The 27,725-nt window shown below is 40.3% G+C and overlaps 1 protein-coding gene across 1 annotated transcript in view; it reads right to left on the bottom strand.

Moving 5' to 3' along the window:
- LOC146508701 (neural-cadherin) overlaps positions 1-27,725 on the bottom strand; it is a 135,939-nt gene that overhangs the window by 18,571 nt on the left and 89,643 nt on the right. The window contains exons 16-22 of the mRNA XM_085176577.1: positions 27,453-27,596; positions 14,342-14,625; positions 9,829-10,458; positions 8,740-9,736; positions 4,718-4,811; positions 1,289-1,473; positions 571-809 (exon numbers count right to left, since the gene is read on the bottom strand). Of these exons, the coding sequence (XP_085032703.1) occupies positions 571-809; positions 1,289-1,473; positions 4,718-4,811; positions 8,740-9,736; positions 9,829-10,458; positions 14,342-14,625; positions 27,453-27,596 (2,573 nt within the window). The remainder of the gene's footprint in view (positions 1-570; positions 810-1,288; positions 1,474-4,717; positions 4,812-8,739; positions 9,737-9,828; positions 10,459-14,341; positions 14,626-27,452; positions 27,597-27,725) is intronic.

Below are 27,725 nucleotides of genomic sequence, written 5' to 3'. Positions count from 1 at the left end.
CAATTTTTCACCTTTCCTGGCATGTGGGTGTGCATGAGTGTGAAATGGTTTACACTTCGTGTTAAATATCTCTGCTTGTTGAACTGCACATATGAATATGTGAATGTAACATTTAACTGAGTGTAATTAATGCATCGTTAATTCTATGGCTGAAGATGTAAACAGGATGGCTCATTTTTCTGTCAGTTCACCACGTTTACGTTTTCACACTTCACTTTGCTTCACTTTATTTAGCTTTTGCACAATTATCTGTTTGCTTGTTGGATTGGGGCACTTCTTCTTTGATTTTCCCGACCGAAGAGAAAGTAAGTTCCTGAGATTTCCAGTAACAAAAATCACAAATTAGCCTTTAAAGGTTTTGGATTAAATAACTGGTTTTTAACTTACAAAAAAAATGTAAATAATGGATTTTTATTAAACATCAAAAATGTGCTCAAGAATTGCCACCTTTCAACTGAAACACTAGAGAGAGTGGAAAAAATGCCAAAAAGTATAATAATTTAATATCATTTATATTCCTACTTTTAAATAGTTTAAAGTGTATTTTCCAGACTCTAAGTCTTTCCTCACCTTGGCCTTGTTTGCTGCCACGTAGCCGTGCAGTTTCTCAGCCTTGTAGTAGGGAGAGCCGTGGGCAGCAAACCAAACATTAAGCGCCCTCCCACCATGTTTGCTGGCATCACCCACAGAGAAGATCTGGACGTTTTCCGGCAAAGTCTGCAGGAGTTCAGCCAACGTCAGACCCAGACGGGAAAAGCGACTCTTCTCACCTCCACCACTACTACTGAAAAACTCCTCCACTGTCAGGTCTGGAAGAAGAAGAAGGGGAGGAGAACAGATTTGTTTACTAGCCTCATAAATCACCATGGGAAATTAGAGGCAGCATAAAAAGCAGCGGACAGACAGAAATATCCTGATACTACAAGTTGAATGAAAAGGTGAATAAAACAGAAGGAAAAAAGGGAAGAGACAACAAAGTCTGAAGAGATGGAGCTGAAAATAAACAGCAGGGAACACAAGAGATGATAGAAGAAGAGGAGCAGGGAGTTATTTCCAATATTGCGTCTGTGTGCCAATGCTGATGGAGCCTGATCGAGCTGACAGCCCTGAAACTGAGACCCTGAAGCACTGTGCCACATCGACAGTCACAGGAGGGTGAAAATGTGCGTCTTGTGTCAGTGCGCTGAGATGTTGTTAAGTCATTTCCATGACTAACAACTGTTTTGTTTGAGGATAACAAATGTATTTTCATATGTTAACAATTTGACATCTTCACTTTGGGACTCACTGCTCAGGCGGATGGAGGCAGCACGCTGCAAGGCAACGTGGTGCAGCTCTGTGACGTCTACTTGGGCGGTGGAGGTGACGTCTGGCCAGGTGCTGTCGGATACACGAACCTGCAGGTGGTATGAGCCGGGAGGAGTTCCCTCCCTAATACTGAGCTGACCTGAGCTCTGGTTCAGACTGAACAACCTGAGAGAGCGAAAGAAAGATTAGTTTGACTTATTTTCTGTTGCTGCTTAGAATTATATTTGTTAAAATACATCATATCTGCTGCTTTCTTGCATAAGAAGCGGGTGCTATTTTCAGTCCCAGCAAAAAAAAGTGTGTGTACCGTTTCGGATTTTCGATTTATGTATGTTACATAAATACTTATGTCTGGATTTCCAAAAAAAAGCAGTGCAGAAATACACTTTATTAACCTCTTCCACTCTGGAGGTCTGTTTGCAAGGAACCATGTATTATCTGGCTATTAAAGGTATGATGGATAGGTTGGATATTATAATTGTTGAGCAGAATTCCTGCTGCAGAAAATGTATTAGTTTAAGGACTTATTGTTATAAGGCAAATACAAATTCAGACATTTCAGTGAGGAAAATGTAACGTCAGTATATGAGAGGCAGCTGTTCCTCATGCTTGGAAAACCAAACACATTCATAAAGTTCCCAGTGAAATCTTCAATCCGGATAAAATCTTTCTCAGATGGGATTTGTCAGATCAAACTCTGACCAGATGGAGGTCAGCTGTTGAACATGGATCCAGGCCGGTGGGGGGGGGACTCTTGATCTGGAAAACTTTGGCAATCTCCGCTCTGCTGCACTACAGAGCGGAACCCAAACCTGGCGGAGAACATGTGCCGCTGGCTCATGTTAATATTTAACCTCTTCACACTGAAGTGACCTTCAGAGCTCAGACTAGACCAATTAATTAAACGTTACTGAACTGAGGCCAAAATGAGTCTGCGGACGGCGCTTGTGCTGCCGCTACAAAACAAGCTCTCATGTACCATCTCCTGGAATACCGTCACGCTTGAGAGATTTCCAAACATGTCAAAGCACTTCACAGACAGGAAACAAATGAAAACATAACATACCGATCAATTCCAAACAAATCGCTGTCTGCTGAGGCAGAATGCTGAGGTTTTCTGGTTATTTTGTGCGTTTTGTGATTTACTAAATGTCCCAAAATAGCACCTTTTTTTTTTTTTTTTTTTTAGCTTTGACATGTTTTTTGCCCAGCACGGTGGCACGGTGGTTAGCACTGTTGCCGCACAGCAAGAAGGTCCTGAGTTCAATTCCATCATCAGGCCAGGGTCTTTCTGTGTGGAGTTTGCATGTTCTCCCCGTGTTTGCGTGGGTTCTCTCCGAGTACTCCGGCTTCCTCCCACTGTCCAAAGACATGCACTTAGTGGGGATAGGTTAATCCAAATTGCCCATAGGTGTGAATGTGCGAGTGAATGTGAGTGCGAATGGTTGTCTGTCTCTGTGTGTTGGCCCTGCGACAGACTGTCGACCTGTCCAGGGTGTACCCCGCCTCTCGCCCTATGACAGCTGGGATGGGCTCCAGCGCCCCCGTGACCCTGAAAAGGATAAGCGGACGTGGATGGATGGATGGATGTTTTTAGCCCCTCAGGCTCCTTCACCTTACCAGAACCCTTTTTCATATTTTCCCCTAGATTGTATCTTTTTATATGTAAATAATATTCAGCCTAAAGCTGATCTATACTGTGAACAAACTGCTATCTGTTGTATGCTCTGATAAGGGGCGGCAGTTCAGGAGCATCTATGGTAATTCTCTCTCTCGTGGTTCCTTTGTTCTCGGCCATTTCTTGTCGTCTCTTGTCGTCCCTCTTTACAGGTATCTCATTAGAAGAAAAGGTGGCAGGGAGCGCAATCAGGCTCTCCTTTCAATGCGTCCGCGTGAAACCTTGCCTCATCAAACAAAATGAGTGCTCCCTCGCCGTGCTTCACTGGGAATTTTCAATACCGCTGGTTATGAAGTATTAATAGCACTGTTCCTGACAAGTCAGATCCCCTTTTCTATCTCTCTCCTTCCTGTCCTGTTCCCCTTCATTCTCTTTCACTCTTTCTTTGTTTCCCCCTTCAAACTGCCTGTTTCTCTGTCCCAATTTTCTTTTCTCCCCTTTGTCGCGCGGCACCTTTGTACTGTCTCTCCCTCTTTATTTTAAATCTGTCAGCTCCTGTGCAGCTCTTTTATTTTCTCTCTTTTTCTCTTGTGCATTTCTTGCTGCGTGTCACATGAGAAGGGACACTTTTCTGTATTAGTCCCAACACATCGTAAAACTACTTTACATCTGTCGTTCTCTGGATTCTTTCATCCTAAACTGGTCACAATATGCTCAACAGGAGTGTGTAGATTGGTCCAAATCACACTGTATATTGTGATATCGTGCATACATCTTTAATCCCAACAAAAAACATCATCTTGTCATTCATGTTTTAAATTGTTTCATTCCTTGTTCAGAGTTTCGTGAGCTGTATTCTACATTTACGCTGGTTTTCCAGTGGAAGGTGCAAACGGTACAATTTTACATTTTGGATATATTTTATAGTCTTATTGTGCAAATTAAAATCAAAAGGAACATCTGGTTTGCATTATTATTTAATTATGAGAAGTACGTTAACTAGATGAATAAACAAACAGATTTGAAATGTCACTGCTTACTTACGATATCGCACAACCACAATCCTAAGCTACAAAGGAATACATTGAAACTGCAGCCTGTCTGGAGTCATAAAAAATGCATCTGCCTGCCTAAAACAAAGCAGCATTTCCATTTGAGAACATTCAAAATGTTTAAAAGAACCAGCCTGTATCTGTTTCCATCTCTTCTCTTCATCATGAATCTCTTTCCTGTCCTCAAAGTGTTTACACGCATGATTCTCTGTGACTTAAGCTGAACTCCAGACAAGGTCCAGACGATCAGGTAAGGACATTATCTGAAGTTGCACTTCCTCACATTCAGAGCACTAAAGCAGATCATATCAGATGTGTTTGCACTGCTGGAAATTCTCATCTTGAGGACGATTACATGAAGATTTACTTTAAAGCGGTGAAGGGTCAAAAACTATTTAATGCTTGATCTAACTGCCATGGACGTTTGTGTTCTCACATATGCCTCAGCTGGGGAAGGACTAGAAAAGTTCCTTATTGGCCTGAAAATGGCCTTATTCAAATTTTTCTTCTACTTCTTTTCCTTCCTGTCTTTTCTTTGTTTCGTCTTTAATTGTGATTTAATTAAAATAATCTTTCTCTATATTTTTAATATTATTGCCATACTTCTGACTTTATCTATCTCTCCTTTTTTCTTTTTGCATTACTTAATTTATCCATCTGTGCTTTCACCTCCATCACTCTCTTTCTGCAAGTCACCTTTCAGGCATCTCAGAGTTTTCAGCTGATGAGATCAAAGTACCTGGTCGGTTTGCCTTCAAAACGGTACACTTTCTCACTCCAGTCATCAAGGTCGGGGGATTGAACTTGTCCGAGCACTGCCGTCTGGAGAATACCTGTCAGGAGGTGGAAAAAAAAAAACAAAAAAGACCAAAAATGTATTAGCTTTGAGAGGAATTAGTTTTGAGCACAAAGGGTCCCTCCGGTACAATCCAAATATTAAGAGTGAAGGGAAAAAAGTAGAGGCTTCTTTAAGGAGATAAGGTGACGGGCGATGCCTCATTGGCACACACGGTCATGGTTTGACGGCACAGCAATAATATGTTCACGCATTAGTTTCCCCCTCTTCCAAAAAAAGCTGAACACAGCTCTGTAATCTCTTTAGCCGTGAAATCAGCTGCCTTTTAAAAAAGCCTCCTGTTTATGTGCTCATCAAACCCGGGACTTAAGCTGGTCTTAATTGTTTGCTTCATGGTATGTTGTTAAGGTACGTGATGGATTCATATTAGCAGGTTAATGCACTTTCATGTGGAAAGGCCCTCGAGAGGGAATCCACTAAAAATACATTACAGAATACCTTAGTTTTTCCAGCAAATTACAGAGGGCCGACAGATGGTATGAAACGCTAAATAAGTGATGTGGGCTGGAGCAGGAGGCTGTGAGCAGTCGACTGTGACAAGTACAGTTTTAACAACATGAGCGGAGAGCGCTCAGAAGGTGGTGGGAGGGCAACTCGTTCTCACTCCCAACACGTTACATACTGACGCTTGGTCAGGACCTGCAGGTGTCACATGTTAAAACATAGTGGGTAACGCTTTAGTGTCATTTTTCAATATTGAAGGCGGTCTGGCGGACTTTAAAAAGTCCCTAAATGTCAGAAGGAGACAGCAAGAGACCATAATTAAATGCGCTCCGCTGTTGAAGGACGCATCAATATGGTGACCAAGAAAACTGAGGAGATGCTTGCTGGAAATGGGAGAAGTTTGACTTGTAATGTGTGATTAATGCTGTGAAAGAGCATAAAACACAATCTGTTCCTAAACCTAAATAGTGACAGAACAAAAAGGCAGGCATCTCAGATGGTTGTAAATGATAAATGGTGATATATAGCGCCTTTCTACCTCAAGTCTCATTTACCCAATCACACACATTCATACAGAACTTAATCTATGCCTAGCTTCCTAACATTCGCATACACACTCGCACTTCGATGAATGCATCTGGGGCAACTTGGGGTTTAGTAACTTGCCTGAGGATAATTCGGCATGAGGCTGGAGAAGTCGGGGATCAACCGAGCTACCCTCCTGGTTGTAGTTGTGTGATTATGCCTTCCACCAGCTCAACTGCATCCATATTTTTTTTCTTATGTGGAAAAATGAAAGTATGGGTGTAGACCCTAAACACTGCACTGAAAAATGGCACTAAAGGGCCACTCAGTGCATTAAACGCTTGATGTGAGGAGATTTTTATGTGATAAGGTGGGATAACAGAGACCTAAAGGTTTAAAAAGAAACCATGCTGAATCCCTCAGAGTGACCAGGGAACTTTTAACTGGGACAATATAATATAATACATTATGTTCTGGGGTAAAGGCGTGTTCAAGCAATAGTACACCCAAACTTTCTCCAGTGGAGTGTAAAATACTAGACTGAACGGTGAGACTCTCATGAAAGAAAAATCCAAAACCAAATGAATGCCTAAATTTTGTGGATACAAACAGCACACATTTATTTAAACATCGTGTTTTCATCAATTTCCAGTTTTCAATCAGTTTTCATCAGTGTGCAGCTAGTTTACATTTATTTTACACTGGTTCACTTTGATGCCTCACTAAATCAGAGAAAAGCCTGGGGCCAGTTTCGCAGTTTTTGCAGCTACTGTTCACACCACAAATGTTAGCAGCATTATGTTTCACAAATCACTGCAGCTCACAAATTACAGATAAATTTACAGACCCTACAGGGCTCTTGCGTGCTTACTGTTTTTACAAATGAAAAGCATCGCAATGAACAAAAACACTTTGTTTTCCCAAATCACATTGTGCATTTGGCAAATTTAGTGAAACATGTCCACGTTTAATTTTCTCTGTTCGGGGACAACAATGAGATCACTGAATGAAAATGTCATAGATGCAACAGATGAATAGTGGTGAACAATGAAAAACTTGCCGTCACATCTAAAATCAACCCTTTTTTTTGACACAGCACGCTTCATGTGATCTGTGTGTAGGTTTATTTGATCATGGCCATGAAAAAAAAAAAACTTTTTTTCACAGACTAGGACTTCAGAACCTATTTTCATAAACCGCAGCAAACTCTGTAGCTTTGATCATGGACATTTGGAACCAAATTATGTAATAATATATACAGTGGGGCAAAAAAGTATTTAGTCAGCCACCGATTGTGCAAGTTCCCCCACTTAAAATGATGACAGAGGTCAGTAATTTGCACCAGAGGTACACTTCAACTGTGAGAGACAGAATGTGAAAAAAAAATCCATGAATTCACATGGTAGGATTTGTAAAGAATTTATTCGTAAATCAGGGTGGAAAATAAGTATTTAGTCACCTCAAACAAGGAAAATCCCTGGCTCTCACAGACCTGTAACGTCTTCTGTAAGAAGCTTTTCTGTCCCCCACTCGTTACCTGTATGAATGGCACCTGTTTGACCTCATCATCTGTATAAAAGACACCTGTCCACAGCCTCAACCAGTCAGACTCCAAACTCCGCCATGGCCAAGACCAAAGAGCTTTCGAAGGACACCAGGAAAAGAATTGTAGACCTGCACCAGACTGGGAAGAGTGAATCTACAATAGGCAAGCAGCTTGGTGTGAAAAAATCAACTGTGGGAGCAATCATCAGAAAATGGAAGACATACAAGACCACTGATAATCTCCCTCGATCTGGGGCTCCACGCAAGATCTCATCCCGTGGGGTCAAAATGATCATGAGAACGGTGAGCAAAGATCCCAGAACCACATGGGGGGACCTGGTGAATGACCTGCAGAGAGCTGGGACCAAAGTAACAAAGGTCACCATCAGTAACACACTACAACGGCAGGGAATCAAATCCCGCAGTGCCAGACGTGTTCCGCTGCTGAAGCCAGTGCATGTCCAGGCCCGTCTGAAGTTTGCCAGAGAGCACATGGATGATACAGCAGAGGATTGGGAGAATGTCATGTGGTCAGATGAAACCAAAGTAGAACTTTTTGGTATAAACTCAACTCGTCGTGTTTGGAGGAAGAAGAATACTGAGTTGCATCCCAAGAACACCATACCTACTGTGAAGCATGGGGGTGGAAACATCATGCTATGGGGCTGTTTTTCTGCCAAGGGGACAGGACAACTGATCCGTGTTAAGGACAGAATGAATGGGGCCAAGTATCGTGAGATTTTGAGCCAAAACCTCCTTCCATCAGTGAGAACTTTGAAGATGAAACGAGGCTGGGTCTTCCAACATGACAATGATCCAAAACACACCGCCCGGGCAACAAAGGAGTAGCTCCGTAAGAAGCATTTGAAAGTCCTGGAGTGGCCTAGCCAGTCTCCAGACCTCAACCCCATAGAAAATCTGTGGCGGGAGTTGAAAGTCCGTGTTGCTCGGCGACAGCCCCAAAACATCACTGCTCTTGAGAAGATCTGCATGGAGGAATGGGCCAAAATACCAGCTACTGTGTGTGCAAACCTGGTAAAGACCTATAGTAAACGTTTGACCTCTGTTATTGCCAACAAAGGTTATGTTACAAAGTATTGAGTTGTATTTTTGTTATTGACCAAATACTTATTTTCCACCCTGATTTACGAATAAATTCTTTACAAATCCTACTATGTGAATTCATGGATTTTTTTTTCACATTCTGTCTCTCACAGTTGAAGTGTACCTCTGGTGCAAATTACTGACCTCTGTCATCATTTTAAGTGGGGGAACTTGCACAATCGGTGGCTGACTAAATACTTTTTTGCCCCACTGTATAGGTTTCATGGAGCTAGTCTCAAAAATGAAGCATTGGAATCCTCATTGAATTAGATAAAAACAAAACATACCTTCATAACTGTAGACAATAAAGTTGGTGTGTCCAGGTGAGTGGGGATGATCATTCCTGTCGCCGATCACAACTGTCAACGTGCTAGTAGAGCTCATTGGAGGAGAGCCACTGTCAATCATGAGAATTGGGAGGCGGTACTCCTTCTGCCGCTCACGATCAAAAGCACGGAGCGCGGTGATGGCTGCGCTTCCGTTCCGAAAGTCCGTCAGGTTAAAGTTGGAGGCGTCTGAGGTGAGCATCAGAAGCCGTATGGAAAATGGCCCACTGTTGGTGGAGGTGTCGCGATCGGTGGCATGAAGGAGCAAGGAGGTTTCATTCATTCTCACTGGCTGAGGCGCAGCTGTGTTCTCCCAAACAACAGGCTTGTAGAGGACCTCAAACTCTGGCCCATTGTCGTTAACATCAAGTACAGTCACCACAACAATGGCAGTGCCAGTCAGGGGGGGAATCCCTGCATCTGTAGCCAAGACCATGATCCTGTGCTGTGAAATTTTCTCCCTGTCCAAAGAATCAGCAACTACAACCCAACCAGACTGGTCCACCAGGAACTGATTGTAGGGATCTGACTCTTTGGATATACTGTAAGAGAAACGCCCATTTTGGCCAGAATCTAGATCAGAAGCTGTAACTTGAGCAACAATTGTCCCCACTGGCACATCTTCAGACATAGCTGGTGACTCATAGAATTGTGGAAAGAAGACAGGAGGATGGTCGTTGGAGTCTTCCACTTGAATGAGACAATAGGCGAGGCTGAAGAAATCAGCATCTTCGGCCTTCAGGGTCAGATTGAAAGTCCTTTCGTTAGGCTTCTCAAAGTCAACTTTCTTCTTAAGTTTTATTACGCCACGTCGATTCACTTTGTCTGTCTCCACAAAGAACTTTCTGTCTTCATCACCACCTACAATGCTGAAGGTTACCACGGCATTCTCGCCCTCATCTCCATCTGTGGCAGAAGCTACAAGAACCTCGCTATTCACCTCAAGGTCTTCAGTCACCTGATCAACACATAGAAGTAAGTGATCTATTTACATGCATCATTAGTAAAATAAATCTAAATGTTTAAAGAAGGTTAGCGAGGTTGACTCACCTGAGTATTGTAGAGTCTCTGAGTGAAGATGGGTGGATGGTCATTGACATCTGAAACCATAATGGTGGCTGTCCCTGTCCCTGCCAAACCCCCTCCATCACGGGCCTCCACCACTACCAGATACCGGTCTTCCATCTCCCTGTCCAGAGAGCGTAGTACTGTGTAGATGGTGCCCGTAGTGGCATTGATAGAGAACAGGTTGAGGTTGATCTCGTTGCGAATGTTCTTGATGATGCTGTATGTGAGCAAGGCATTCCTGCCCTCATTGGGGTCATCCAGATCCATGGCACGCATCTCCATGACGGATGTGTCTGCAGGTGAATTTTCAGGCACTTGACCAACAAAACAACCATCTACTTCCAGTGCTGGGCAGGGGAAGAAGGGAGCATTGTCATTGATGTCTCTGACTTCTAAAAGTACATCAGCAAATCCTGTGAGACCTGCCCCTCCCTCATCTGTGGCGAGGACAAGGAATCTCCAGGCAGGGCGCTCCTCGCGGTCCAGTCGACGTTGAGCATAGATTCTTCCGGTGCGCTCATCAATGGTAAACTCACCACCAGCGCCCTGGCCATGGAGGGAGTAGCGAAGAGCACTCTGGTCAGCTTCCTGATCGGGATCTGTAGCTGATACCTACAAAAATTACACAGAAATATAACGGTAAAATCTAAAATTCTCAAAACACTGTGTTTGTAGTTCAAATTAAAAATGAAAGATCAAGCTTGCTGATTTAGTCACAGTGTTACTAGAAATTTCCAGGTGATATAAAGCACTGTGTAAATGTTTCCCCTGATTTCTTTCAAGGAGCCAGGCTTTCCGGTAATATTTTAAAGTGGTCTTAAGCAATAGTTCTCCAGGCTTTCTCAAGGCTTTCTGCACACTGGCTGCTTCTTCACTCATTTTCAATCCACTCCTTGTACCTGATCATTTTCAGATGATTGTTTTTTTTCCCTAAGCCAATGAATATTGACCTATGAACCATTTAAGCATAAAAAATCCCATCTATAACTCCATGGATGAACCAGTGTTGCATATACACATAACGGATAGCTTAGCAAAGAACTATCTTTGGGCACATTTTTTAACTAGCAGTCTGCAAAAACTGCAGGTTCTGTGATGGTTTGGGTTTGCATTTCAGTTACTGTTGTTGGGGATTTTGTCAAAATTTGTCAGAATTTTGAGTGCAGAAAAACATCATCAGATTTTCATTTACACATTGCCTTCTAGCCTGTCTGATTGGAAATAGCTTCATTTTTCAGCATGGCAATGGTCCCAAAGTCACTGCCAGTGCAATAAAATATACCTAGACGGAAAACAAACAATGGAATTTCCCCAGAGTCAACATTACTGAAGCAGAATAGAAGGCAGCCAACATCTAAAGAAGAGGTTTGAATGTCCTTGAAGAAGCCTGAAGACCACTTAAAGAAATGATGAGAAAGCTTGGCTAAGAGAGTTCAGGTTGTGTTGAAATATAAAGGTGGCCATACCACAATATCAATATTGCTAATATCACAGTATTACCAATACTAATGGTCCCTCACATTAATATCCTAAAGTATTATGTTGTTAAGCGTAAATAAACATATTCATTCCTAACTTTTTCATTTACCAGGAGCACATACTTTAAAAGATACCATTATTGTTAACTGCTATGGTTTACCTTAAGGAACTGTTTTAATATTTGATGTTTCATAGAGCCTTTGACAACCTGTTTCTGCACGAGATGACAAAATTTATGTCACACAGATTCCTCTGGACACACAGATGCATGAACTGTATTCTGGGCTTTAAGCCAGATGCTGCATTTTATAACATCAGATCTTTATTCAAATTATTTGAAGTGCTTTTGTGTATGAAATGCTGACTAGTCCCCATTTTCAAATTGGAAAAGTGGAAAAAGGGCTGAAAATATCTTCAGAATTAAAGCATGAAACGTATTGCAGACTTACTAATCAAGCTTTTGATGACGTTGAAAATAATTTTAAACTTAAAAAATTACAAATACATAGAAAATAATCATCAAAAAACACCATCTGAACATTTCCTTGTTAAAAAAAGTGGCTTCATTATAGAAGGACTGCAGCAAAAGTTAATTGCAAGCTGTCACATTTGTCGTCGCAAGTCCATTCAATAACATTTTTCTTCTTTAAAGAAACAGTTTTTTTTTATTGTTCTTTTATACATCAGGCAGTTTCTTATTAAAAAAGCTGAACTGCTTTTTCATTATGTACAAATGTCAAGCCCAACAAATAGGACACGAGGCACGGAGCTGATTGCAGCAGCTGCCCCTGCACAAGGGGACTTGCCAACACAGGAATAAACATTTCTCAGTTGCTTTGTCCTGTTTGCTTAATTAACCAGCCTTCCTGCTATCTCTCTGAACAAGGGGACAAGAGCAGCAGAAACGAGACGAGCTCTCACATCTGTCAAGGAGACACACAATGCAATTAAAAGTTAATAGACACAGACAAAAGCAAGAAAAAGTACACTTTTACCCTTTCTCTTCCTCTTTTCTCACCAGAGGGTTTGTTTACAGAAGGCTTTGAAGTCATCCCCCCTTCCTCCCTTCCCCAGCCACCTCCCCCATGTGGGTTCTTTGCATTTCTTGACAACGTGATGCAGGTACACAATATTGAAGATGAGCAGCCGCGGCACCGCAGAGCAGGCTGCTGCGCAGGTGAAGTCAAAAAATATTCATTTCAAATTGGATTTTCCCCTCTGTTCCCTATCTGCTGAATTATATTTGAGGGCAAGGGCTGAAAGTGGCGGGCGTTAAGGGAGGCCCCGGTCGCCGCGTAGCAGAAAAAACTATCGAGAGCGTTAGAGAGGAACCAAACGCACATCAAATCAATTCCAGCAGGCGAGGGGAAGCAGGCCCAGGTTGAGGACTTGGTGACACATGCCTCTCTGACAGAGATTACTTCCCTGGCCTCCCAGACGCGCTTCCACCTTTTTAATCTGATTTAGCTTGGCGGCACATGCATATTACTGTGAATTACCGGTGATAGGTGTGACGAAATGAAAGCCACAGGAGGAGGAGGCTGACTCTGACTTTTCTGAAGCAACCTTTCAAATGGCAGGCAGTTCCTGTCAGAAGGTTTTGGTTGGTTAAACACTGGCGCCTCTGTCAGCTAATATTGTGCTAACCAATTTCATACATGTGCGATGTGTTAGTATGTTGTCACTTGATCTCAGGTAGGTTTTTGCTCTAGGCTAATATAGCTCGATGTTCCTAGTGTAACAAACACAATTAGGTTTGTTTCCAGTACATCTGATACATTTTCACATATTGTTCATATAAACACTAACATTTTCACAATAAACTCCTTTATCTTAAAGGTACGTTTGGGAGGTGCTACTTTCTCAGGTTTATATGTTAAACAGTTTCATCTGGACTGAGTGGACATGTGATCAGTGCTTACGGCTAAAGCTAATGGCTAACAGTTACAAAAAAATGAAAACATGGCATCAATCCATCCATTCATGTGTTTTGTAGTTATGCTGTATATGGTCATAAATTGACTAATCCATTATTTTGTTGTGTGAAAAGAGTAAACGCTGGGCACTTATTAGTAGCGGAAAGCAAAGAGAACTTAGCTTAGTCTGGCTCTATTTGGGCTTCTTGGCTGAGTTCAGTCCTATACTATCTCTACTTTTAAGATTAGGCTTAAAACTTTCCTTTTTGCTAAAGCATATAGTTAGGGCTGGACCAGGTGACCCTGAATCCTCCCTTAGTTATGCTGCAATAGATGTAGGCTGCCGGGGGATTCCCATGATGCATTGAGTTTTTCCTTTCCAGTCACCTTTCTCACTCACTATGTGTTAATAGACCTCTCTGTATTGAATCATATCTGTTATTAATCTCTGTCTCTTTTCCACAGCATGTCTTTTATCCTGTCTTCCTTCTCTCACCCCAACCGGTCGCAGCAGATGGCCGCCCCTCCCTGAGCCTGGTTCTGCCGGAGGTTTCTTCCTGTTAAAAGGGAGTTTTTCCTTCCCACTGTCGCCAAAGTGCTTGCTCATAGGGGGTCATATGATTGTTGGGCTTTTCTCTGTATCTATGAAGCGCCTTGAGGCGACTTTTGTTGTGATTTGGCGCTATATAAATAAAATTGAATTGAATTGAATTGAATTACTGTTTATGGGAGTTTCCTAAGAGCAGCCAATCAAATTCAGCTTAAACCGTTTGTAAGAATTTGAAAAAGACAATGCTGTGAGTGTGACTCCTTTTAGCAGTTGCTCTGTCTGTTGCATTGTAAAAGTCATAAAAATTCCCATTAAGCATCACCAGAAAAGGAAATGTCAAATTCTTAAGAACATAAATTGTTGTTTAATTTTATATGATTTTGTATAATTTTTTATGACTCGACTAAAACCTGAAAAACCGCATTGTCTATTCTAATGTCAGTGTTTTAAAATCACAACTGAGTTGATTATAGTGAACATAATCCGATCTAAAATGACTAATAAGAGTCCTTTAAGTAACTTTTAATACGACACAAACAGATTCGCTAACCTCTAGGATGAAAACAGGAAGCTGGGTGAGTTCTTCCATCACAGCAGCGTGATACTCGGTCTGGCTAAAAACTGGTGCCTCATCGTTGCGATTTACCACCTGAACGACCACCAGTGTCTCGTTCTCCCACTTCCCGTCTGAGGCCACCAGCCGGAGCTCGTAGCGCTGCTCCATCTCATAGTCAAGAGGTTGAGCCACAAAGATGGTGCCCACTTCAGGTTCCACGTCGAAGGTGCCCATGGTGTTTCCTGATGTGATCTGGTAGCGCAGCTTGGCATTCGCACCTGGATGGAAGACATTAAGCACTTGTCAGTTTTTTAAAATCTTTTCTACAAAACTGATTTATCCGATCATACTGCTTAGTTCTGGAGACGAAGATGAAGGAGGAGGATGATCTTCCTGTTGCTTCCAAAAAGGACTGTTTAATTTTATTGAAAGAAGAAGGCTGCAAAATCCGGCACATATGGTGAAGAGTTGTATATGCTACTATCACTCAGATCAGTTGAATGCATCATTGTTGTGTTGCATTTTTGCTTTGGTAGAGTACAAGTTGGGCTTTCTAAAACTAAAATTTTGCCTGGTAACGGGGGCATAAATAAAGAAGCTTTTGACATTTTATAAAATATTAAGTTATCATAATTACATATAAGTGTATAGATGTGATACTAAAATTGCAACACTAATGACCAGCTTCTCATGTTATGCAAATGCTCTTCCTGTGGTGCTAGTCTGATGAAAGCTCTAATTTCTAAAGATCAGTCACAGTCAAGTGATTATCACTGTGTTAAAAATGTCTCCCATTTTTTTCTTATCTATGCCCCATTAAAAAAATAAAAAAAGTTAACCAAAAGTGTGAACCAAAAATTGAGGTAATACCCAAACTGTGGATTGAGAAAATCCTTAATCCCCTGCACACAAAGTTATAATAAATTGAGGTTTTGTAAGAAGCCATAATATAAGCTTTCTGGTCAAATTCTTCAGTAGAATCAGGTATTTCTCTTACAGTTGGGGTTATTAATACCTTGGCCTCCTCAAAATCTCCTCACACAAACAGCCGTTTCCCCATCACGCAATTAATTTTCTAGAGACCTACAGAAAGGCTCAGAATTAAAGTAAGATGTGCTTTTTGTTACAGCAGAAACTTGGGTTATTCTGTTGTGACTATTTAAGATTGAGGTCCATTTAAATTGGATAGTATGAATAGACACACTTCTTGTATACTGAAACTCTCACACGTTTTCCATTGTGTTTCCAGAACAGATGAGTCGGACACGAGTCGGCCTTTAGTCGGCCCGAGGGTCCAGTGAAAGGTATTGAGAATGCATCCTGATCAGATACCACTCTCTCACCTCTGCTGTCAAAAATGTAGCTGTTGCTCTACTCAGAGAAAGAGTAAAGACTTCAGATATGTGGTGGGAACCCACATAAGGAAACTAATTTCATATATTATTTGCAACCACATATTTTCAGTCATGACCACAGGTGATGGCCTGAATGTACACTGACTGTTCAGTCTGCAGCTTTTTCCGCTCACCACAGCAGCCAGTTATGATGTCTGCTGTACCGCTCACTCTCACTTCAGTTACCCTCACTACTAAACAACGCCTCAAGAACAGCAGCTCACTTGGGACATCGACTCACTTTCAACTCTGACACGGTTACAAACTGTAATTTCTTCATTTCTCTATTGTCTGCCATTTGATCCCATCTCTTCCTGCAATCTTTGGTCTCCTTCCTGCTTTTTTTCTGCTCCTGAAGGACTGGTCGCAACAGAAAGTGGCAAACTTCTGAGAGCACTGTTCTTTAACTGCATCATGCGTTGTTCTTGGTGGATTTACCCGACAAATGTCACAGGGACAAAATGATTTTCCAGAAGGAGAATAACAAAAGCAAAGTCCTCTTTCAGTTGCTCCCTTTAAGGGTCGCCACAGCAAATCATCTGCCTGTCACCTTGTCCCCAGCTGACTCCTTCATCCCACCAACCCCATGTTTGTCCTAAAATAATAAAAGCAAAGCGAAACACCCTTTTTCTAGTTTTTACCTTTACTATTTCTACTAATATTTTCAATCACATGTTCAGTGATTTTGCAGACTAAAACTATGGTTGGCTTTTATTTCAATGTGTGTTGTAAATACACATTTTTTCCCATAAGTTCTCTAAGTATTAAAAATGATTCTTTGAACTGATGCCACAATATTTTTCTATGTCTTGCTAACTGCTTTGATGTTGAACCCCAACCAAAAAGCTTGTAAAAATGAAAATGATATCATGTAATGCAAGTAAAGTACAAAACAGAAACTTTATATTGGCTAGTGTTACTTAAGGAAGTATAGCAGATTATCTGCTAATTGGAAGGTTGGTAGTTCGAACCCTGGCTGCGCCAGTCTCCCTGTGAAACAGACTGAACCCAGATCTGCTTGTGATTCATTCACTGGAAAGTTAAAGTTAGAAAGAAAGCACTTAGATAAAAAACATTCTTGGGTGAATGAGACATGTTGTGTTGAGTGCTACATTAAAAAAAATAAGCACTAAATAAGAATCAGTCTATTTATATTTAATATCTAGGGTCAAGTGGATTAATCTATGTTACTACTCCGGCTCCCAAATGCCAAATCTTGATGTTATTCTAAGCTGAAAACATATTAATGATTCTGCTCAGCAGAGTAAAATAACCTTCAGTCAATGAGGCGATACTGACTTCCTAGTAAATGGAGGAGACCCACTCTTGGTGACATTCGTAGGACTCACAATGGCTTATCAACCGTTTAATCAAACATAAAATAACTGAAACAGCAGTTTTTAAATTATGGGGAAAAAAAAGTAGATTTCCATTTTCTTATAATGTGAATACACTTTTTTGGTGACTTACATCTTTGCCTTAAATGCTTTGGTGATCAGTTTTTGAAGATGAGTTTACATGAACCACAGTGTATAAATCCAACTTGACTAATTTCCCCCTCTCCTTCTTCTCTTCTCACATTAACAGTTCTTTAGTTTCCTTTCTTTCCTGCTTTCTCCATGTGCCTCCATCCCTCTAGCCTACCATTTCTTTCAGCTTTGCTATGCAGTCCTGTTTTCTTCCTTTGATTATTTTTTCTTGCCACAGTCTTTTCTTCCTTCCTTAACTCTCCTTCATGTATCTTCCTCCCAAATCTTTTATTCTCCTCCTACTTCCTTTTGTTCTTTAGGCTTTTTGTCCACTTGTTTTGATAATCTACTTTCATCCCTCTTTCCCTTCACTTCTTTCATCTTTCTGTTGCTTTTCCATCTCATTCTCTAGTCTCTTTCCTTTCCTTGTCTTTCCTCTGTTGGCTTTCCCTCTACTTTCCCGATGAACTGAAGAAATGCCAGCACACACACACATAGGGACATGGTAAACATGGCAAACACATCAGATGTATGTTCAGGGCCCAGAGGCAGGTCTGTCTTGGTCCGGCTAGCTCTCTGTTTACCGGCACCAAGGAGACTTTAGGAGACAAACACCATCTGTGGAGACATGGAGGACCTTCATTACGACACTGGAGAGTGTGTGTGCTCGTGTGTGTGCGAGGAAAAAGCTTAAGTGCACTGGTCCGTCACAGCCTCCAAGCACGATGTGTTGTGACACTCAGCGAGCGAGTTAGTGTGTGTGTGTAAATGTGAGTGTGTGTAAATGTGTGTAAGGAGAGTAGCTCCAGCGGTTTTTGCCTCCGGCAGCCTCCCTAATGATCAGTCTGGCCATATGGTGTTGCCCTCTTAACACATACACACACATATGAACACACACACACGCACATGCTAGGGGATAGAGCTGATTTAATTCGCAGCCTAGCAGGAGGCCCAAATTGAGATTAAGGTCAGATCTCTGCTCCTTGTGAGGTGGACCGGAGGGGAAAGTCGTCCCTGAGCAGTGACTGCAGGTTGACACTCTGAAGGACTAAACTCATATTTGGAGGAAGTTTCATTTCGTTTTACAACCACATTAGAAAATATCACATGTTGTGGCCTCAGATGCCTGCAAGAGATACTGTGGATATTTGAAATTCAGCTGGCTGCAGTACCTAGAAATCTTGAGTAGAGCCATGTATTTATTCCAACATGACAGAAAACATTAAGCCTGATATATGGTGGTAGATTTTGGAGTAAGGTTTCCCCAGTAATCGGTAAAACGCATCCTAAAATGACAAATTCGAACACAAATAACCAAAAGCTAAATATACAGTGTAAAAATTAAATATTAGTCTGCTGCATGACTGAGCAATTGGAGGGTCCAAAGATATTAGACCCTCCAGACATATGCATCTTCCAGGTTGTGACAGATGGTGACAGCTGTGGTTCCAAAGACACTTTCGATGCTATAGAAATCTATGTGAAAATGACTTTCTGTCTTGATCGCTGTAAACACTGACGTTATGGGCTCAGTCACTCATTTTGGGTCATAGTAAAGAAGAATTAAGTCTATTTTCCAAATCTTGGTCATACCATGTTTAAAAATCGAAGGTTATCTGTGGTATGAAACCACAAACTCATTCAATAACGGGCTGTCACTCACAACTAATTAGTTAATGGGCATGTGGTTTCACAGTCAGGCTGTCCCTCCTCATCACATCTGTTTTATTGGGTTCTTTTTTTTTTAGCAAAAGCAAATATGCTCATCTTGAGGCTTCAAAAGAGGACTTAATGAATAGATACATCCATCTTCTCCTTTTATTGTGTGATCAGCACACAGATTCTTTCCAGATAGAAGGTATGTTAAATTTAGTAGCACTATTCCTGCTATAACTATTATTCATGTCATAATAAGTTCTGTAAATATTAATTTCTGACTTTTCAATATAGATTCTAGCAAGTTGCTAGAAACTCCTGAGATATTTCTATATTGATATGATCCGTAATATTTACTCAGCACATCAATGATGTGAATCTCCTTTTCTACCACATTTTCAAGGTGCTCTGATCTGAAGAAGATTTGTTGACTGTGGAGGCTATTGGAGAACAGTGAAATCACTGTCATGAAAAACAAAACAAAACAAAAATATCTATCTATCTATCTATCTATCTATCTATCTATCTATCTATCTATCGTCTGCCTGTTTCAAGGTGTTGTGCATTCAGACATACTCCTTTGCATATGTGGTTCTAATGAGTTGTTACGTGAGCTGATGTTGCTTTCTTATCTGTTCGAATCAGTTAGAACCATTTTCACCCACAGAACTTCCAATAACTGGATATGTGAAAATTCCAGTCGATCACAGGTCTCTGAAATACTCCGACCAGCCCATCTGGCACCAACAACCATGCTGCATTTAAAGTCAATTAAATCACTTTTCTTCCACATTCTAGTGTTTTTTTCCTCTCTGTCTACATGTCTAGATGCACTGAATTTCTTCCACGTGATTGGGTCATTAGATAGTGCAGTTGAACAGGCGTACATAACAAGTGAGTGTAAGTGACAATTTAACTGATACAAAACTATAAAAATAACTCTCAATGTTTTCACAAGTAATAAATATTGGTATAGTTTTAATTTCATAAAATGTAAACATAGCATTGGCCTGGAGATGAGGAACTGCGATGGAGCATTAAACACTGTTTACTTATAAACTGTGTACAGTGGTCCCTAAAGATGATGCACAGGAAAGGGCAAAAGCATGGGATTTTTGCATTTTCGTATTGCATGCAAATCATCGTGGAGCATCTTAACAGTCTGTCTGGAGGATAATCAAGGCCTGCAAACAATTTGCAAGTATAAAGGGGGAAAAACTCAGATTTCTGGGGCTCTCCTACAGGACACATCTTTAAAACACACTGTTTTCTGTTTATTAGTTTGAGGCTATGGTTTCGTTTGTTAGTAGGAAAACCTAGAACAATAGGTATGTGCACTGCTACCAGCACATGATGAATATTTTGCTAAAGACCAGATGGAAGGTCTAATACAGAAAGGTGTGTTACAATTGTATGTATAAGTATGACAAACACCTTCAACATTAATTTTGGTTTTTCTGGGCTTTGACCTCATTGTCCCCCCTCTCCCTGCTGAGCTAAGGTCAGGAAGCCAATATGGCTTCCTGTTGTGAAAGGGTGATACAAACTTACCACCTCAGGGGACTCAGAGACTGCATTAAAGGCAGCAAGGAGAAGAATAAGCAGCTCGCTGAGTGCTTAAACACTGCTATGATTAAAGCTGTGTTGCAGTGACTGAAGTGTGGTATCTAAATGCAGCAACAAACTCAACTTAGCAAACAGGCTAAGCTTCATTTAGTAGAATTGTTACACACTCTGATGGCTTGACTTTGGACTGCAAATCAGGAACCTTTGTGTCCCAGATCCATCCAATCCTAACCATCATAACCATCACCTCCATTCAGTACAATGTAAAATTACATGACCAATCACTCACATTCACACATACCTCATTAGCTCAACTTCACTGCAGTAGTAGGTATTTGTGCATGTGTACTAAACCCAGGGGCGACGCGAGACTGAAACGCCAGACTCAGCAGAATTTTAAAAAAGCCCCTTGATCTCATTACAAGATGATCTTAGTTCGGCAGTTTTTTTACACTAGTAGGACCAAATTTACCCAGAAAACACGACGGGTGACAAAAGCTGCTGCGCCTAATCAGCTTTAGGTTGGAGAGGAGGGGGGTAAAGAGAGGTAATCTAAACCCGCCCTTCCCCCGTCACCTCAACTCTACCTTCGGTTATATTCCAACAAACGCCAAATCAAGCTGAAACAAATGCAGGAACTATTCAGCAAAGGAAAGCGTTGGCGTGTGTGTATGTATGTGCGCTTAGTCCCTGGTAATTGTGTTTGTGTGACCTACAGTTTATGTCTGGAATGAAGGTCACCGGTGCTTCAACATCTGTCAGCTTCAACAACAAACTGTGGTCATAATGTACGACACACACACACACACACACACACACACACACACACACACACACACACACACACACACACACAGCTGCAGCCAAGGTGACGGCTGCTTTGCTGCATTTTAGAGGATAAAACCTTGAATTCTGTTTACAGCTAATCAAACTTGAGATTGGAGCTTTCAGGAGTTTGATTTTTTTCACCTTCAGTTACCATTACACACACACGCACACTTTTTAATCTGCCTAACATGTACACACATGCTCTATCTGATCTCCATATAACATGGGAATGAATCTGACTGAAAAAACACCAAAATGCATCAGAGGTAAATGAGCCTAAAATTTGCATAGCTTGCAATAAGATGATAATGAAAATGACTGATTTGCCATTTTGGAAACATGGACATGTTCACAGTAGAAGAATGTGAATCAGCTTGTGCAATAAAACACAAGATAGATAAAGCAACTTTTATGCATTACATAATGGTCAACAGCGAGGACTGCAAATCAGTATGGGCTAGAAGTCCGTGCTCACTATTCACCAGCATATTATTTTCCAGGAAAAATAAATCAACAGTTCGATGACAAATGAACGACAGATTTGTCGCTTTGCCAACTGCCATTTTTCAAAAGGCGACTGACTGATAACTTGAACAGACCTGAAACTAGAAAGCTTTGGGCAGCAAGAAAAAAATTGCAAAATTAGACTAAGTTAAAAAAAAAAGGTCAGAGTGTGGCATGGTCTATGAAAACAGTTATTCTGTGAACATATGTGATAATGTAATTACAAAAATGTTCAACAAAATATAAATAGAAGCACATTAAAAATATTGTAACATAGCACTCTTAAAGATAACATTAGGAGGGCAGATGGCAGTGCTAATGTTTGTCTACCAAAGTGTTGGATTCTGCTACTCACACAATAGAGACAAAGCAGTAAGAGAAAGTAAGTGACACAAGGTATTTCTCTTGTTTCAGTGCAGCCACTGAACTGCAATTGTTACTTTTTAAGATACCGAGCTATAATCTATAAAAAGCAAATCACAAAAGAGCAACAACAGAGCAAACACTGAAAACAATCTAATTAAGGTTTAGTTATATCTAACCACCAAATATGACTAGAACTTAACAACCGAGTTATTAGAGGTTGAAAGATGCAGTTATTATGGATATATGATAAATATTTACAAACATTTCACCCTGATCTCCCTCTTTTACGCTCACAGAGCTGATTCAGCATGGATCAGATCTGGGGGTTTAGTTAATCTCACCCTTAACAACGTGCCTGTTAGGAAGGTTTAAGGGATATTTAAGCCAACACGGCTGGTTTTCTTTATCTGAGCCTTTGGACCCCCAAGTGGTATACGGCCGAGGAGTGTTTGTTGATTACTACGGGGAGTCTCTGGCGAGACAAAAAAAGTGGGGATAAAGCGTCAGCAAGAAAAAAAGGTTAAAGATTTGTACAGCTTTTTGCAATCTTAGCATCTCTTAATCCTGTGTTCAGCGTCTTTCAGAACCTCACGGGATCAGTCTGAGGGGGGAAAAATACTAAATCTAGACATTTCCAGGAATAAGGCCACATAAAAAAGACAAAGCAATAAAAAAAGAGGAAAATAAACAAAACAGCTATTTTAACTGACTGACTGAACTACGTTCAATAAAAATTAGAAAGCAAAGCAGATTTTCAGACACAAGCCTCAAAATATGGAGCGCTGCCAGAGAAAGAGAATTTACAGGGTTTATGAAGGGGCTCAAATGAAAATGAACCGTAAATTAATCAACAAGTCAAGGGCCAGAAAATAAACTGAAACTTCTACAATTTATTTGTTTTCTTATATTAATCAAAATTAGGGTCAAGTGGGCCTGGAGTGAGGGGTGGTACTTCCTGGACAGGTTACCAGTGTGCTACAGGGCTAACCTTCCTTTTTTCATAGCAAATATTTTAGTATAATTTTTTTTTAACTTTGCAGTAAGAAATAGTTATAGAATAGTCTCTAATGTCCCATCACAGTGTAACTTTTTCAGCTTGTGGGGATTTCTGTTTGCATTTAAAATGTTACTTTTATTCCTCCTCATGTTTTGCGGGATGTAACCTCGTAACTTTATAGATAATAACATCCTTATATGACTTCATTTACATTACAGTTGGCATGTGTCAGTCAAATGTTCCACATGAAAAGGCAAATTTAATTTTGACTCAGAAGACTATATGATCAACAAAAAAATGACAGGTCTAAGTTAAATGTAAGTACCTTTGCTAACAGACTGCTTTAATGTCTTATTTGAATGTATGATTTCTGTTTTCAATAACTTCAATTACATCTGTAGTTAGAAAAGAGCTGATAGATTATTACTTTGTATTCTCTTCTAGATAAGTCTGACTATCCTGCCTACCTGTCAGACCACTGAGTGTTTTTGCTAATGATCTCAATTTTTTCTGGGTATAGCAATTAGTAGTCACAGAAATAACAGACAAACTAAAAAAAAATGAGAATCACAACTTTAAAAAAGGGATGTGCATTCTGCAAATATGACATGACTGATGGTATTTCTGCTGTCATTCTGGCTTTATGAGTCATGCAACATGGTATTTATAAACTCTCAATTACACATTACCCTGCTGCTACCAGCCAACACGCAAAAGTACAGGAACGACTTGGACTGAAATTCATCCAGATATTCTTTTAAGCGCTATAGCTTGTTAGCGATGCCTATAGCAAGTTTGGTCGAGTGCCGAGGTGTTCCTTATTTCTATTTTTAAGAAATTCAGTAAATGGCTTAATTCGGAAGTCGGCTCAAACTATGGGAAAAAGTATTAAGAAAGGAGACAGTGGAAGACGAGTGACTGGAAGTTTGGGGAGCTCCTCAGGGAATCAGGGTGAATATAGAAGATAAATAGGAGGTAGACTGTGTCACACTGTATAAAAGTATATTGCAGTCAACAAGAAAAAAATAAAGGTTAAAGATTAAAAAAAGAAAAATAAATAATAAGACATCACTCTTCTTTACTTCACTCATGCTCTGAGTATAGAAAACCTCAGAGGCGTTGATCTGACGCCAACAGCTGTCATTAAGAGAGAGAGTAGAAGAGAGAAAGGCTTGTTTTTTGTTGTTTTTTGATATTTTTCCTTTTTTTTTGCCTCCTGGTGCTTATTGGTTTAGAGCGGAGGAGGAAGAGGAATGAGGGACAAACACAAACAAAGAGACAAACATCAAAACCGCCGACCTCAAGGGAGCAGCGGCACTCGCTAACGAGCTGTGACAGCAAGAGAAGAAGAGAGAAGGAGATAAAACAGAGGAGAGAAAATAAGGAGAGTGGAGACGAGTGACAACAGTGAGGAGAACGGGGACTAATAAATTAAGAAAACTGAAGAGCATGAAAATTTTAAAATCAGTTTTTAAAACTACTTAAATGTACTTCTGTTAGCACTGACACAACTACCCAATTACCCTCCAAAAAAAGAAAACAAAGCAAACAACAACAAAAAAAGCAAGAATACTTTCCACATAACCTGTATATCAAATATGAATGGAGGCACTCTGATGTTAGGTAAGTAGGTTAAACCAAAAATGCTATAATTCAAAATACTGTCACGTAGATTAAGGTAATTTAACATTCTGGTGCTTCCAAAATGTGGGAGGCGAAGCTTGAGAAGCAATGTTTACTTATCTAACATTATCAGTTTAACGAAGCTAAATTCTTATCAGTGTGAGACTAATTACTGTTAACCAAAACCTACCATGCATGCCACTTAGATGAAAGAAAATGCACTGATTTGAAACATAATCAAGTCAATTAGCTTTTATAAATGAGGATTCTTTGTCATGCATAAAAGTTAGTCATGGAGTTCCACAGGGTCCTGAGTTCGGACCAATAGCTTTTAATTTACACATGGGTCTCTCAGGTAATATCTTTAGAAAACAATGCATACATTTCCAATGCCATGCAGATAATAACCAGTTGTATTTATTTGTGAAGCCAGATGACACAAATCAGTAAAACTATAGGCACGATATGTAATTTACGATGTAATTTACAGGAGGAGCTGAGAACATGCTCTTTGAGGAGGATATGTTCTTCAATGTGCACATAAAACAAATATACAGGAGTGCCTTCTTTCATCTTCATAGCATTGTCAAAACTAAACAAAACATCCCGTCTGAAAGTAATGCTGACAAACTAGTTCATGGATTTATTATGTTGAGGCTGAAATACTCAACTGTAATTCCTCATTATCCGGATCGTCTAAAATTTTCACGAAAAACCCTCAGCTGATCCAAAACACTGCAGTGAGAGTACTAACAGGAAATAGAAAGAGAGATATTTCTCCCATATTAGTCTATTTTAACTAGCTTTTCTTTTTATCTACTTCCCTGTTAAATCCAGAATATATGAACTGAGTTCTTCCTTCACACTGTCACTAAATGCTCAGTCATAGGATATCATCTCATTGTTGGGGGTTCATCCTTTAATGCAATATGGTTTTTACCTTACAGTACAAGGGCCTTGAAAGAGCTCTTTGAATAAAGTTGAATTTGAATTCAGCTCAATAAAAAACATTTCTGTTCACGTTAGTCATCTGGACACCTATGGGAAGTGTAGAGCTTAAAAGTACACATGTTTTCATGTGGTATAGACTTGGGCTTTGTATTCAGTTTTATTGTGAAGTCTGAATACATTTTATAATTATTACACAATGGAAAACAGAATAAAACTAAGACTGCTACCTCTATTTGCTGCATTAAACACAGTAAATTTACTTTACACAAGTAACTATAATTAATTAGTTAACAGTTATAAACAGATGGGTGCCACACTGGTTCTCGTGGTTTTATTTAGATATTTTTTTAAGAAGCATTTACATGAAAGTTTACTACAAACTGGTGGTGGTCAGAGGGCCCGGTGGCGCCAGTGTCTGGCAGCCTCGCCTCTGTCAGTGCGCCCCAGGGCAGCTGTGGCTACAATGTAGCTTGCCATTGCCAGTGTGTGAATGTGTGCGTGAATGGGTGAATGACTGAATGTAGTGTAAAGTGCTTTGGGGTCCTTAGGGACTGAGTAAAGCGCTATACAAATGCAGGCCATTTACCAAATTGTACTTTCAACATTTTTCTGGGTCTTTCAGTACAATCAAGCCTGCAAACAGAGGACTCAGCCATTAATGGCGATCAAAAATAATACAAGTTTAAGGAACTTTTGTTGGTGTAATTTTGCTACATCCATCTTTAATATACACTCTGTGAACTTCAACTAATGACCACAAACAACAGAAACTGCAAACATTAAGAGTGCCATCAAAGATCATTTACTGTAATCCATATTCTGCCACACATCTAAAGCCCGATTGTCTGCACAACTGTTTACTCTCAATTCAACAGAACATTCATTTTCATTCACTTTGTGTATGTGAACCACACTGGTTAAGCGTGTCCCACTTTGTATTACATCAACAACAAGAGCGGACTGAGTGATTTGCAGGTCTGAATAGATAATGGATAATATCATCCACCATATAAATCCTGTGTGGTAACACTTTAACACTGATCAGGTTTTCATGCGAGGTCTCACAACAACAAACTGAATAATTTCACTAAAGCAAGTAACATATTAGTTTAAACCTTGAATTTAGACACACATAAAAACAAACAAACAAAACCTCTTCAAATTTATTGCTCACAGTCGCAATAAACAGCAGTAAAAATTAAGTGGTTTTTAACCTATAAAACGTAGGTGAGCTTTTGTTAAACTGATCCAGACTTTCTAATGCAAGATTTTACAATAAGACATGACCACCAGCTATTGCAGTGGAAGAAAAAAAATGTCACCTTATAAAGAGCAAAGTTTATCTTAAGAAAAATCAAGAGAAGAGACAAATTCAAAAAAGAAGAGAGCAGAAAAGTAGAGTAGATTGAGACAAGAAAAGCAGAAAGGGGAGAAGAGGGGATGCAAATCATCCAAACAGAAGCAAAAAGGCAAAAAGAGGAGAAAGATTATAAAAAAAGTATGAAAAGGAAACAGCGCTCAATGGGAGAGGGGAGAGACAGAGAGGGGAGGCACCAGATCATTCAGTTCAAGCACCTAATTTCTTGCTCAACACTTGTTTTTATGACTAACTGCACACTCAGTCAGAGACTTTGATCAGTTTGACTGAAGTTCACATGAAATCACAAAGAACTGACTTCACTGCCACCACTGACAGCAACTACAACAGGTGCATCCCAGAGAGACAGAAAAACTGCCAGATTCTAACTCACCTTCATCCTCGTCGTTGGCCGTGACGGTGATGAGGACGAAGCCGACCTCCTTGTCTTCCTCCACGCTCACCTCATACACCGGTTGGGCAAATGCCGGGGCGTTGTCGTTCACATCGGTGACGAAGATCCTGACATAGGCTGTGTCTGAGTCAAAGTGGGACGGAGGCTTTGCTCAGGAATATAATTTCAACGTATCCAAACACATGCAAGATTCTCTAGACTTTCGTTTTATAAGGTCTGCAAAATGATCTCTTTTATATTAATTGGACAGCA

Source organism: Neolamprologus multifasciatus, chromosome 11 (assembly GCF_963576455.1).
Source record: "Neolamprologus multifasciatus chromosome 11, fNeoMul1.2, whole genome shotgun sequence".
In the NCBI taxonomy this organism is placed as follows: Eukaryota; Metazoa; Chordata; class Actinopteri; order Cichliformes; family Cichlidae; genus Neolamprologus; species Neolamprologus multifasciatus.
This window is presented reverse-complemented; position numbering and strand designations above follow the sequence as displayed.